Here is a 14,512-nt window from a genome sequence, read left to right as displayed (position 1 = left end):
TCAATTCAATTCAATTCAATTCAATTTATTCTATTTAGGCACTGCCCAGCTCCAACTGACTGTGGGTGGTATACAATAAAAGCAACAACATAAAAACAAAATACAATAATTATAAAAGAATAAACAACAAGAACTGAAGGCAGACCCAGTCAACCATATCCACACACAATCCAGCAGGGCCCCAACCACCCTAATGCAAGGCTTGGGAGAACAGCCAGGACTTTACGGCTTTCCAGAATGCCAGTACAGTGGAAGCCACATGGATATCAGGGGGAATTTCATTCCATAGGGAAGGTGCAACAACAAAGAAGACATGCTTCTGGGTTTCCTGGCTCTCCCCCAGGTTATCTAAAAGCACAGACAAGACTAGCTCCATTGCAAATCCTGGCCTGAAACATGACTGAAATGGGTTAAGATAATGCCCTTATTCTAGAGTTTTTATCAACTGCAAACAGCCACCTTCTCATCCACCTTCCCCCAAAAGGGAAGGTTGGAGAAAGGAATGCTAAACCTGTACTGAGAAGCAGCCCAAACAACAGGTGTGGAAAAGGTTGCATCAGGAAGCAGTGGAGGCGAATTTGGTTTTGGGCTCCTCCCATTTTGTAAGGGTCACCTGACTGCAACACTGACCAAATGGTTGGTGAATAACTTCACACTGCAGCCATGGCCAAATTGCCATGACTTGTTACCTCCTGAAGGGGGGAAACACAACTAACACCAGAACAGCGAAGGACAACTTCCTTCGCTGTTTGACATGTCTTCAAGTGAGGAGGGGGAGGAAGTGCAGCTATGGGCATCTAGTGACCTTAGTCCTGGAGTGGATGATTCCAGCAGAATTAGAGCCAATACCTCTACTCTGGCTGAGGTGGATCCAGCCATCCCCAGGACTCTTTGCTGGCACCCACTGACAACCTCTTGGACTCTGAGATTCAGCCACCTAGTCCTAAGCAGAGGCATGCTTTAAAGATCCAAGAGCGAAGGGCTGAGTCCACAGGCCAGAGAGGCTGCCAAGAAGCAGGCCAGAAGAAGAACAGACTCTAATGAGTAACACAGCTTAGTTGGGTGGAGGCTGAGCATGGCTGCTTGATTGGCCTCACTCTCTGGAAGAAAACCCTGAGAACAATTTTTCAAGCCTCAGCTCTGTTGTGTTTACCTCACTCTGCCATGCTTGGAACTCAGGTTTCCACCCCACCATGTCTCCTGTTTCTCCCTTTGGATTGATCACTTGATTACAGGATTCCTGGTTTCAACCCATGCCTAGCCTACATTTACAGTTGCTGTCCTAAGATACTGTTAAAAAGGACTTTTGTCTTCTAAACAACTGTACTGCCTGAGCCCTTATATTGCTGGACTGTGGCAGGCATCCAGCTCGCTATCGAGTTGGCTGGCAGCCAGCAGAAAAGTTATGATGCAAGAAGGCAACATCATGAAGAGTTGGCAGGAAAAAGAGATTGGTAGTGTGTGTTCCTGATAGGGCCAGATTGCTGTAAGTGAGGACAGAGTCATAGTCTTACAGACTCTCCCTGGTCATCTGTAACTGAAGAGCTACAGATTATTAGGGGCCACATGACACTTTAGCCATCTTTGGGTAATGAGTTTTCTCAGATCCAAATTGTCTAGTACTCATCAGAGATTTGGTATTTTTCTGTGTCTAGCATGTCTCACCCCATGCTTTGCGTGACTTATAATAATCATCACCATAAAAGCAAATCCAGTCATAAAGTGTACACAACTGTAACAAACACAGCACAACTGCATATTTTAGGGAGGTTTCTAGACCAGAATGCAGGCTAAAAATCAAGCAAGAGTTGGTTCAGACCAAACTGTTTCTGCAAGCCCACACAGTGTTCCTCCTGCTGCTTCGAGAGACTTCACAGCAATTATCATGGACTGGAGGTGACCCCATTGTGCTCTTGGGTCCCTCTTGCTCAGGATGACTTGAGGCTAGAAACGCATCAACTGAGCAATCATTCAAACTACATCAGGCTAACCGCCTGGAAAAACAAGAACATGAGATTATGCCAAGACTGAATTATGGAAGAAGCTAATGCCGTTACCAGTTCCCCTCTCAACATAAAGTAGCTGTGTTCAGTCTTTACTTAAAGATGGATGGACAGATGGATGAATTATGCATGGAAAAATGATTGAGGATGAAGCCCTCAGTGCGTCTGGAGGAGAGACAAATTTGCTGTTTTGGAGAGACAAGCCAAAAGCGTTCTTATTAAGATACCCCCATGCCACCAGCATTTCAGTTCAACCTATGGGAGTTTATTCTGAACAAATAAAGCAAGCAGAGTCCGAAAATGGGTACATGGCAAAACAGAAATGGTTTAGCTTGCTCTGCTAAAGCTAGGGTTATTGCTTGAGAGGAAATTACAAATTTCCTCTGCTGAAATTTCCTATAGATCTGGGGAAAAAAAGCAAGTGAGACAAATAAAGTGATTGAGTGGAAGTGGAACGATTTCTACTCTGAAGAAAAGGTACAGGACATCTTAACTGTAGGTATTTATTTATGGTGGAGGGGAGAGAAGGATAACAAGGGAGATATTGTTAGAGTATTTAGTCTGTGTGTGTGTGTGAGATAAAACATAAGATACAAAAACACATGCATTGTCAAATCTGGTGCAAAAAAATAAAATCTCAAACAAAAATAGTACAAAGTAATTACTAAAATTCAAAACCCATCTTAATAAGATGGTTTTGATACTCTATGGAAGGCCATCGCAGACAGACTAGATGTTCCCAGAATGTTGGAGCCAGCACAGAGAAAGTCTGTCTTCAGGTCCATGTCTCTCTCACTATCCATGGGATCAGAACACTTAAGTATCCCCTAATCTCTGTGATTGCACAGGACACACAGTGCAGTATCTACTTATAGCAGCCTTTCTCAACCTTTTGACCCTGGAGGAACCCTTGAAATATTTTTCAGGCCTGTGGGAACCCCTGCACATTCAGGGTCAAATATAGGCCAGAAGTTACAAAATTATTATATTCGTTTCATGGGTAGGCCTGTATATATGCATTGACAGTGTTCTTAAACTAAAAATAAAGAATGAAACCTACCTCTTTAATGTGAAGTTGCCCAAATTCGAAAGAATTTTTTAACTAAAGCGTGTTCTCCCAGGGAACCCCTGGTGACCTCTCGCAGAACCCTTGAGTGCAATTGAACCCTGGTTGAGAAACCCTGACTTACAGAGATGGTCCCTGAAGTAGTTTATGGGCGGTGTGTTAAAACTGGATAAAAAAGTGTGACATCCTGAAATAATCTGTTGAGTTCAAATCTCAAAACTAATTATCTAAATTTTTTGCACTACAATGGGAAAAAAAATGAATAAATAAATTCCCAAATTTCCTGTGCATTTTTAAAGACAATGTGATTGCTGCTTTTAAAAAGCTTGGCTTTTCTTTGGGTTCACCTTCAGATTGCTTTGAATAACTAGAAAGCGCCATACATGATGGGTACCTTATTAATGGGGCTTTGAAAGACTCAAGAGAAGATGGAGTTGAGATAAAGAGCCATCTCTCTCCTAAACTTCGTGCAGGGGAACATATGAGTGTTCCATAATCTATGGCAGCCTTTCTACATCATAAATGCCTTTTGTATGTGGGGAAAAATGGGTATCCCCAATCAGACAGAGGAGAAGTTGTCTTTTTTTGTGTGAAGTTCAAAGGGACAGCATGAATTCTTGTTCAGTCTTCTCCAGGGATTTTTCAGTATCAGCTGCTGTATTTTCTACCCAGGCCTAAGCAACATGCTTGGGCATGTCTGTTATTTTGAGAGCATGTTATGAAGAAATACTACAGAGCTTGGGCTTTTAAAGCTTGAGAAGAATCCAAAGTTGGACATGATGTCTAAAGCCATGCTGAAGTAGAAAACTCAGGATCATCCACTGAAATAAAATGTGGGGGGATTCTAAATCAGTGGAAGGAAGTGCTTCTTACATAACATTACGGTCTCTTCCATGTGCAAAGGCTGCACTAATCTGACTGCCCCATATCTCCAAGCTGCATTGGGGCTGGTATAGGTCTTGGGAAGTTGGGCCAATTATTGGTTCAGCTTCTGCTCTGGAAGAAAGTTGCAATGGACTGTGGAGCAGGCAGTTTTCCATTGGTGGGAATTCCTGTTTTTGTCCTATCGGATGGGATTTCCCCACCTTTCTGACACTAAAGTGCCCCCCACCCTCATTCTTTAGGTCCTCTTTGAAGAATGCATTTGCTGCTTTCACTACATAGTCATGATGTAGAGAGAGTATGCAAGCTGGAGCACACTGGCAAATCGAGTGCCCTTTCTTTCCTCCTCTTTTTCATCATTACCAGCTCTAGGGAGCAAGAACAAGGATACTAAAAAACTGCTGACCAGTGACTGGGTGGAAATGTCCATAGTTAAACTACAGAATTTTCTACTAGCATATGTGATGATGGTCATCAAAAACGTAGGCAACATTAAGAGAATACAACATAAATTATGAAAGATAGGACGATCAGTGGCTTCTAGTCTTAAATGGCTTATATTAAGCTAGGGAGCAATAAATAAGAAGGCTCTTCTTACATCTTTTTTCTGAACTTCCTGAGGGTATACGGACAGACACATAATCCTGGATGAGATGGCCTCTTGATCTGATCTACCAAGTTAGGTCTTACATTATTTAATGAACTGCAATTCTGTATCAAGGATTTCTTCAGTCTAGAACAGTGTTTCGCAACCTTGGCAACTTGAAGTTGTGTGGACTTCAACTCCCAGAATTCCCCATGGCCTACTGGGGAGTTCTGGGAGTTGAAGTCCACACATCATCAAGCTGCCAAGATTGAGAAACACTGGTCTAGAATGACTGGTTCTTTGATTAGGTAAATGGAACGGATTAAGGCTGCGCTTCCCTGAGAGCGCACTGCTTACTTCCTAGTAAAAAGTTATGGCTCTTATTTCTGAGTAGGGTTGCATTGTTGATCTGATTTAACAGCCATTCCCTCTTCTAGCAAAACTATAGAAATCGGACAGTTTTCTAAAAAGGTGTTATCTTTGTTAAACAATGGTTACAAATCATTTTTTTCTTTGTTCAGTCTGATTGTTTAAGATGAAAACAGGTACTAAATTTATAGTTCCATGCTGTAGTAAGGCATTTTTCAGAAAACTGTAATAGCTGTTAAAGCAGAAGATTTCAAATATTTAAAGGCACTCAAATATACACAAAGTGGTTTGCTCTCATACCATTACAATGGTTGAAGAAATGAGGTGGTTCCATGTTTCGTGTGACTGTTGTCCATGGATCTTCTCAGGACAGTTGCTGTCTGGCATGATAACTACAGCTCCTTTAAAAAAAGCCCTTTTGGGGATCCAACCTTCTTCTCAAAATAGAAAACTTTCCAACAAGTGCTATTTTGCCTCTTCTTGAAAGTTTCCAGCAAGAGAGACCCCACCAGGCCATTAGAAATTGTGTCTCTTTGTTAAACTGTTCCTTGTATCAAGAAGTTCTTTCTCACACTGGTATGGCAGACAGTGATGAAGAAGAAAAAGGAGGATAACAAACTGTACACATAATTTTATCATCTTCTCTGAAAGGAGATGGTGTCTCAATTTTCTGCAGAAAGAGCATTAGGAATCTTTCTCAACCAGAATTCTCCTTGATGCCATTAAACATTGTTGGTTTGTTTTAATTTCTCAGTTGTATAAAACCCTGTTCTAGCAGGTTTTGCAGTCACTTCAAATTTCCTTATGTTTCATTTGTTCTGGCATTACTCATGTTCATCCTAACACTAAAGAATAGAAATAGGGATTTTTTTAAAGTTTATTTTTTTGATCCCATCTTCATTATTTTTATAAATAACTCAAGGCGGGGAACATATCTAATACTCCTTCCTCCTCCTATTTTCCCCACAACAACAACCTTGTGAGGTGAGTTGGGCTGAGAGAGAGGGACTGCCCCCCCCCAATTTTTTAATGTATTTGCTTTCATCAAGGTTCTTTTTCTGCTTTATTTTATCGGAGTGTGCATGAGCATCTGTGCATTGGTGAAACATCCCCTGCCATCCAAAGAAAGATACATACCCACATGCAGAGTCATGTCAAAATGATGTTTTCATTTTCAATAGTATGAAAAATGGTTTTCATACTATTGGTCACCAGTGCACAGAAGCCCATCTGCATATAAATAAATCAATATTTTGCATGTGAATAAATCAATATTTTTCTATTCAGAGCCTCCCCTTCCCCATCCATATGTGTTCAGAGATTTAAATGGAAAAAAAATTGAAGATCATAGCAAACCCTAACCCTAACCCTAATCTAATTCCAGAATTAATTCTACCAATTTTGTTCATTAAATCAGATGTTGGTCAGAGCAACACTGCAAAACACTGACAGGAACCCAGTGAACAAGTTCCTGGGAATCATGCTTTGTGGTGAGCCCTTGGTGAAAAGGAGGATGGAATTATTGTGAGGGCTGAAAGATTCTGGACTGTGGTTTTGAACACTTTCATTCTGGCAACATTTGTCTCTGTGTTTTGTTCACTTAGATAAAGTCAGAAACGTTAGCTCTGAGTTGTTGCCTTCTGTCTCAAACAGGGATAGGCAAATGTGATTCTCCAAATGTTTTTGGACTCCAACCACCATCCACCCTAGATAATATGCCCAATGGTGAGGAGGAGGATGGGAGGAGAAAGGCATCCAGGGTGGGTCCAGGTAGTCTTCTTCATATCGCCCTATCAGCCCCGAACAATTTGCTGGTGGACTGATGGTACTTGTAGGACCCATTGTAGGCTAGGGAATGATGCAGCTTCCAATAAAACTAAAATGGGCAGATTTTAGTTTTATTGAAAACTAAGATTTTAAAACTAAAAAGTCAGATTTAGCTGAAAAATAACACAGGAGACTACCAGGATAATAACTCACTGTGAATAGTTCCCTCAACTACCATATGTGTGTCTCTGATGAGTAATTGTTTGGCTCTCTATGGTACTTGACGTGCTGATGTTTCTAATTGCAGAGCAACATAGCTCAGTTCCCAAATGGAAAGAGTTTTGATTTGAATGTGCAATTGAGGGAAATGGGGATGAGAGAGAGAGAGAACACAAAATGAACGTTGGAAGAAAGAGGTGGGAAAGGAGGATTCACAGCACGTCTGGAGCCCTGTTTCTACTGTAGATGTTATTCTGAGACTTATTGTCTTTTTCACTTATATTTATTTGTTTGCTTTATTTTTTTGTTTGTTTGTTTGTCAGATTTACCTCTGCCCTTCTCCCCCACAAGGAGGGACTCTGGACGCTTTACAGTAAAAATATTTTATTGTGAACTGCCCAGAATCCCCCATTGGGGGAGATGGGCAGTGATATAAATTAAACAAATAAATAAAATAAAAAAATAAAAAATAAAAAAACAATTAACCACAATGTAATAAATACTATACAATAATATAATATAGTGTAAATAAACTATAAACTATAAAATATAAATACACTAAAATGTAATATAATATACTAAAACGTAATATAATAAATATGTAATTTATTATATGTTTATTAAAAGAATGAGTAAATGATTGAAACGAGTAGCATGATTAAATTTCTAGAAAATATTTCAGTTGCAGTGGCCAAAATTTGGAACTCACCTCAAATGGTGTTCCTTTTTGATCTTCCAATATTTAGGGGAAACCTCCCATTTTCAGTATATCTTGGCAGGGAAGTTGCTGCATTTCTGTTGGGGAAATATATAAATTATAAATTATATTATTCTATTGCCTGTTGTGCAATTTTGGTTCCTCTGATGGTGCTCATTTTCATTGTATTCTAAGGTCTTATTCATGTTTACAATCTCCCATCTAAACAGCTTTGAAGCCCTTTGACTATATAAGAAACTTAATACATTTTAACGTGAAGGTGGGGGAAGCAATGCTGAAATTCAAATGTGCTCCTGAATTACAGAAATAAAAAAATAAAAATATCTCCCTGCAAGTCAAAAATTGCATCACAATCAACATTTTTCACAGTAACATTTTACTGCTGCTCTCGGGGGGGGGGGTTGGGGGGGGTGTCATTTTGTTTTGTTTTTGTTTTTGTTTTTCATTTCATTTTGTTTGGCTTTTTTTCCATTGAGGGGAGCATTTAAAAATGTGATTCCAAATCCCAGTAATGTATACCTGGATTTTGAAGTAGCCAAGTTCTTGTGCTCCTAAAAATTTACCCCCTAACAGAGTGAAGGTGACAAAAATGGGTGTGCTCTAGCCAGGAGATCCATAGGATTATCTGGCTGCCTCATATATGATAGACCATTTAGCCACTCCTAAAAGTCTTAGGAGGCCCAGGGACACCACGTGGAGGCGGTCTATCAATTGTCCCCCTATGACGGGAACTTCGCTGATTTCTTGAAGGCAACTGATGCTGCAAAAGACTATATTTATTTCTTTTATTTATTAATCAAATTTATCACTGCCCATCTCCCAAAAGGGACTCTGGGTGGTTTACAATAAAACATAAATAAAAATATAAAACTGTAAAACACTATAATACATAATACATTAAATATAATAAAAACCTCGATGGCTGGAAGTTCTTTATGATTTGCAGGCAGAGCTGGGTCCTTCTAAGAAACTAACCATCCCCAGGAATGGCTACTCTCTCTCCCTCCCCAGGCATAATCATAGAATCAGGTCTTAGCTGTTTCCTAAAGTCCAGGAGGGAGGGAGCCAATCTCACTTCCGGGGGAAGGATGTTCCAAAGGGTGGGAGCTACTGCAGAGAAGGTTTGCCTCCTGGATCCCGCCAGATGGAATTGCAGATGCAGACGTGGTCCGTAGCATGTCCTCTCTGCACGACTGGGTTGATGTGATGGGGAGGAGACAGTCCCTTAGATAACCTGGACCCATGCCATGTTGGGCTTTAAAGGTGATAACCAACACCTTGAATTGGACCCGGAGGCATACTGGCAATCAATGCAGCTCGCGGAGCAAAGGAGTGACATGTGCACCAACTGTAGCTTCCGGATACTCTTCAAGGGTAGCCCCATGTAGAGCACATTGCAGTAGTCTATATGGGAGATAACCAGGGCATGAGTGATCATTCGAAGGGTTTGTAATCTTATTCGTATATTTGTAATCTTAATGTTTGTTTTTAGTTATAATTCCCCTATGACCAATGTATATTTTCTATATAACTTTTTTATATTCCCAATTTTTTAATATAATGAATTTGTAATATGTGTGATGTGCTGCCATGCAATAAATAAATAAATTTACCCCCTAAAACCTTTGGCCTTTTTTCCTTGGTAGAGAACATTCCAAGTTGCTTATACGGGGGTAAGAAATGGCAGTTCCCAATCAAAATAGAAAAGAAGGAAGCAATGAAAAGGTCCAGCAAGGCTTCACTTCGGGCTTATGGATTGGGTTTCTGACCTAGTTCTGAAAAAGGCCGTGACTGGTTATACTGACAAAACTTGGTGATCTTCAGCTGTCCAAGGTTGTCTTGAGAAGGCAAATGGCATTTCTTTCTACTTACCCATAAAAGTTCATGCTGATTCCCATCAGGCTGCATGAAAGCATATGACTTCTCCCCGAAACCATTTTGATGTAGTTGAAATTGCTAAGGAAGCTGCCCCTTCCCTTCCAGATTTATGATCAGCAACCACAAAGTCCTGTCAGGAGAGATGACCAAGTCTTCAGTTGTGTTCGTCTTTGTGGACACTGGTCCTTGCAGGAAAGTGGTCATCTCATGAATGACCCTATCTCTTGCAAGGATGATTGATTACAGAGGCTGGAGCAAGGCTCCCACTCCTGCTATAGAGAATTGTGTCTCTTTTTGGCCAAAAGGGGGGGGGAGACTTTTGTTTCACTGCAGAACTATAGAATAAAGTTAGAACTAACTTCTGGCTTTTTCTCTTCCCAACACTACTCTTGTGACTCTGTCAGTTAGAAAAAGGAGTACAGGAAAAAAAAAAGGCAGGTATGAGAGCTCATCTCTATAAATCAGATTAAGGATTCTCTGGTGTCATGACCAAGTACTTATAAAAATATTCCATTAGTCTATGCTTTAAAGAGGTCTTTGGGAAAGTGCAAATGATTAATCTGCAAACAACTTCCAAATGCTATCCCAAAAAGTCTCCAGAAGACATAGCCAGTTAGAAGAATTCAGGATAAGCAGTTATGCCCATGATTACTGATGGTGACTGAGCTCAAGTCACTTAAACAGCTTTATCTGGGGATTTCAGCAAGGGTGTCCCCAAATGATATGTAAATGTTTATCTAATACGTGATGTACATCTGTTACAGATCTTCTGGTTAAATTACATAGACTTGTTTGCCTTGGATGGTCTTATATCCTCATTCTGAACAGGATGGGATATTTGTTCTGCAATCCAATGCGCATAGGCCAGTAAAGAAAAGAAAAAACAACTCTCTCTCTCTCTCTCTCTCTCTCTCTCTCTCTCTCTCTCTCTATATATATATATATATATATATATATATATAAATAATCAATAAGATCACCAAAGAACAATCTTAACATGTTAATCTTTTTTTTTTAATTTTAAAATCAGAATAAAAACTAGATCTCATATAAAGCATGGGGTAGACAACAAAGGCCCGCATAGTTAAAGCAATGGTGTTCCCCGTAGTAACAAATGGCTGCAAGAGCTGGACCATAAGGAAGGCTGAGCGAAGGAAGATCGATGCTTTTGAACTGTGGTGTTGGAGGAAAATTCTGAGAGTGCCTTGGACTGCCAGAAGATCAAACCAGTCCATACTCCAGGAAATAAAGCCAGACTGCTCACTTGAGGGGATGATGTTAAAGGCAAAACTGAAATACTTTGGCCACATAATGAGAAGACAGGACACCCTGGAGAAGATGCTGATGCTGGGGAGAGTGGAAGGCAAAAGGAAGAGGGGCCGACCAAGGGCAAGGTGGATGGATGATATTCTAGAGGTGACGGACTCGTCCCTGGGGGAGCTGGGGGTGTTGACGACCGACAGGAAGCTCTGGCGTGGGCTGGTCCATGAAGTCACGAAGAGTCGGAAGCGACTGAACGAATAAACAACACAGACAAAAAAGAAAGATTAATGAGGAGAGGAGAAAAATTGTTCAGATCTGGTTCCGTATAAATCTGATGTGTATGTGTGTGTACATATCTGTACATGTGTGTGCTTTCACCTACAATGCATAGTCATTAGGCAGATGAGCTTTCCTGGAGGATCATTCCAGGCTAATGAGCTTCATCTGTTGTTCTAACTGACATTCCTGCTTATTGGAAATGGGGGCCTTGTGACTTACGATTTTGACGGTCAGAAAGAATAAGTTATAGAAGGAAGGGAGTTATGATGTAATCTTAGAGGGAGGTTGGCTTAGAATGTTATGTATAACTGCTGGGAGAAAGATGAAAAGCTATTTATATTTCTTTTTGTGCTTTCTGTTCTTTTACTTCCTTTTTCTTACCTCCTTTTTTTCTTTGTCTCTTCTTTTCTTCCCCTTCCTTCCCCCCCCCCCTCTCTCTCACGCGTATTATATCTTTTTCTTGGAGTGTACTTCTTATTATATATCTTATTATATCTTTTAATTTAAAAAAAACTATTTTAAAAGAAGGAACGGGGGGAAGTAAACCAGAGCTAACAGTGTAAAGTCTATAGAGCAGGATCTAATGGTAGATAGCCACAGATTTACAGTAGACAATTAAGGATAATAGTCTATTTAGCAAGAGCAAAATTAAAACATGCCTCTTCACCAGACACAACATTCTCGATAGGGAAAAAAAGAGAAGCGCATGTTGAGTGAACACTCAGCTCTACCACTGAAGACAAATTCCTGTGTTGCCAGAAACTTTCTGCAGTGTACATAAAGAGGCATGCTAAAGCCATTGCTGGGCATCTAGTGTGACCCTGTAATGAAAACAGAAAACTGATCCCAGAAACATCAAGCTTGCGCACTCTGAGATAAATGTTGCTGAGCTATTTCGGAACGAAAAGTCAGCCTAGGAGCAATAGATTAAATGATGATCCTTTGACCTGGGACTCTGAATTAAGGTTCTGACAGTTTGATCTGATGTGACATGATTTGACAGCACGACAGTTGTGGTTTTCTTACTGCCAAATCATGTCACATCCGATCATTCCTGAGTCACCAGCCCTGGATACAGAACAACACTGATCAAGGAGGTCCCAGGCATCAAGCTGTTATTTCTTGTGCTGATGTCAATTTGTTACATGTACTTTGGCTTTTCTGCAGGTTGGTATGAACAGTTGAGTAGGCAAGGTGAAGTCCAGAGTGTATTATCCAAACTGCAGGGAGATGAGGAGTCACCGAGTTGAAGATTCTCCTGGCTTCTAGTGATACTACTTATAGTTTAGTCTAGCGATGTACTGGTAGTAGTTACTGCAGATGGTCTTATTTAATGTGCTTTGTGTTTGTTTTTATTTTACTTGTGGGAGTTATTTGCCTTGCCATATTTTGAAAAGATCGATATAGCTCATCTTTGGCTCTTATATTCTTTTGTGGAATATTAAAACTATTGCATTGGCTTATGGGTGTAGGAAGCCCTAAATTGTTGACTTGAGTTTTTAAAATCTGAGTACATGAGCAATATGTGTCCATTTATTGGAGCTTAGGACAGTGTAAGAGAGCAAGAGGATGTTTTTAAAAAGTTGAACATGTACTAATGTATTACCATGATGGTTTGCCACCACCCTCATTATATTTCCAGGCTCAAGAGATCAAGAGTCAGGGTCGTTGTGAATACAAGGTTGTGTGCCTCCCTTATGTATCATTTAAGCCAATTGTAGGATGAGGTAATAGCATTTTCTGCCATGTCTGAGAGTTGCAAATTTATGGTGTGTGGGGAGCCTTCAGTCCTCCAAAATCCATTCCCCATGAATCCCAGCCTCTGCTATGTAAAATGGCCACCACGATCCACCTACTGGTAGAGCCAGCCTCATTCTTCCTGTGTGTGAGATTGAGCATCCACACTTGGAGGAACTGATGCTACTACTTTTTGTTCCAAACATTTGGCAAAGAAATGAGGCAACTGATAGCTGTTCCCAGCAAAAGCCTTCCTTCTCTCCATTAGTAGTTTTAGCAACATTGCTTTTACTCCTCTTAATATGTTCTTCTCTTTGAGAAGGAACTGTTTCTTCCATCCCCAAATTCTCTTCAGACACCCTCTCTATAAGCGATCATTGCTTCTGCTTCTGCTTTAGTTTCTCTTCTTTCTTGACAGTTTAACAGGTACAACCGTCCCTGATCTGATTGTCAGCACTCAACATCAGATTTGGCTCCTCTTCCAGACGGATAGCATGAGGAACTTGCTAGGGTTCAAAGCAACCTATGAAGGTAAATCAAGTTTCTGTATTGACTCCTTATTACACAGACACACCCCACAGAAACTTTACCTGGAGATGTCTTGACTAGAAAAAGAAATGGGTCTTTGCAATAATGAAGGACAGTACAAGTGAATAAGCGGGGTAGATTCATTGCAGTGGGTTAAATATAAGGCTACCTTCTCCCATCTGATACCTTCCAAATATGTTAGACTTCCTGTCCCATTATTCCCATGGCTAGATGGGTTAGTGGTGTTGAGAGCTGGAATCCAACACATCTGAAGATTGCAGGGTCTTGTATCTTACAAGTTCAGAGCAGCTGGATATACTAGCAGGTTCCACATTTTCCGTGTTGTTTTCTGCTTTGCAAAGCAAACACCTGGTGTGAGAATTAAAAGTGCAACCTACAGTACATCCAGCACCATAAAAAAGGAGGAGGGAGAAGGGATCATCTTGGGAGAAGGACAGTATATAATTGTAATTATTAAAGATAAACTCCCCAACACTATAAGGGCACATCTTACATGAGTGATTGGCTTTCCACAAAGCTGTGACTGTTTCAGAGGAATGCCAGTTTCTGCTTATCATTGTGAGAAAACTACTTTTATGGATGACTAGATGGTAAGAACAAGAAAAGAAAATATATTACTAGCAGTTACAATCTATGAGAGGTGTTCGAAAGGCACCTACAAGGTGACACTTTTGTTTTGAGTGACTGTAACTTTAAAAAGGACCAAAGCAGCTTTTGTGTTTGCTTCTGCTAATACTCCTTAGTAGAATGAGAGACAAAGCAAGCCATAATAAAACTCACAAGTGGAGCAATTAAACATTGAAAGATAACTTGTCAGGATTCCTCTGGTGCTGAAGGCCAGAAAGAACAATGGAAGATTTGTTGGGGAATGTTTCATACAAGCTTAGACTTGTTATAAAAAAACAACAACAAAAATTCCTTTAATTATATAGTCTCATCTTCCAGAATTTGTCAGCTAATTGAAGTTTTGGAGATATGACAGACTGAACATTGGATTTTCTGCAATCATGTCTTCTACCAACATAAGATCTTAACAGAAGTATACGCCTATACAAAGTCCCTTTTAACTGAACAGGCCAGAAATTTAAGTTAGCATGTTTATCCCTGAAAAACATGCACTCGGCCATTGAATTGTAGTTCTTCTGTAATTAATGCCATGTAAACATAGTTGTTCGTCCCCCTGGTAAAACCCCCTG

General features: G+C 40.2%; 1 protein-coding gene across 2 annotated transcripts in view; it reads left to right on the top strand.

Annotated features, from left to right (window-relative positions):
• CSMD2 (CUB and Sushi multiple domains 2) overlaps positions 1–14,512 on the top strand; it is a 643,348-nt gene that overhangs the window by 381,635 nt on the left and 247,201 nt on the right. For both annotated transcript variants that reach the window (XM_063311620.1, XM_063311621.1), the window contains one exon: positions 13,186–13,298. In XM_063311620.1, the coding sequence (XP_063167690.1) occupies positions 13,186–13,298 (113 nt within the window). The remainder of the gene's footprint in view (positions 1–13,185; positions 13,299–14,512) is intronic.

The sequence above is a fragment of the Candoia aspera genome, chromosome 10 (assembly GCF_035149785.1).
Source record: "Candoia aspera isolate rCanAsp1 chromosome 10, rCanAsp1.hap2, whole genome shotgun sequence".
In the NCBI taxonomy this organism is placed as follows: domain Eukaryota; kingdom Metazoa; phylum Chordata; class Lepidosauria; order Squamata; family Boidae; genus Candoia; species Candoia aspera.
The sequence above is the reverse complement of the archived record's forward strand: the minus strand, read 5'-3'. Positions and strand labels throughout refer to the sequence as shown.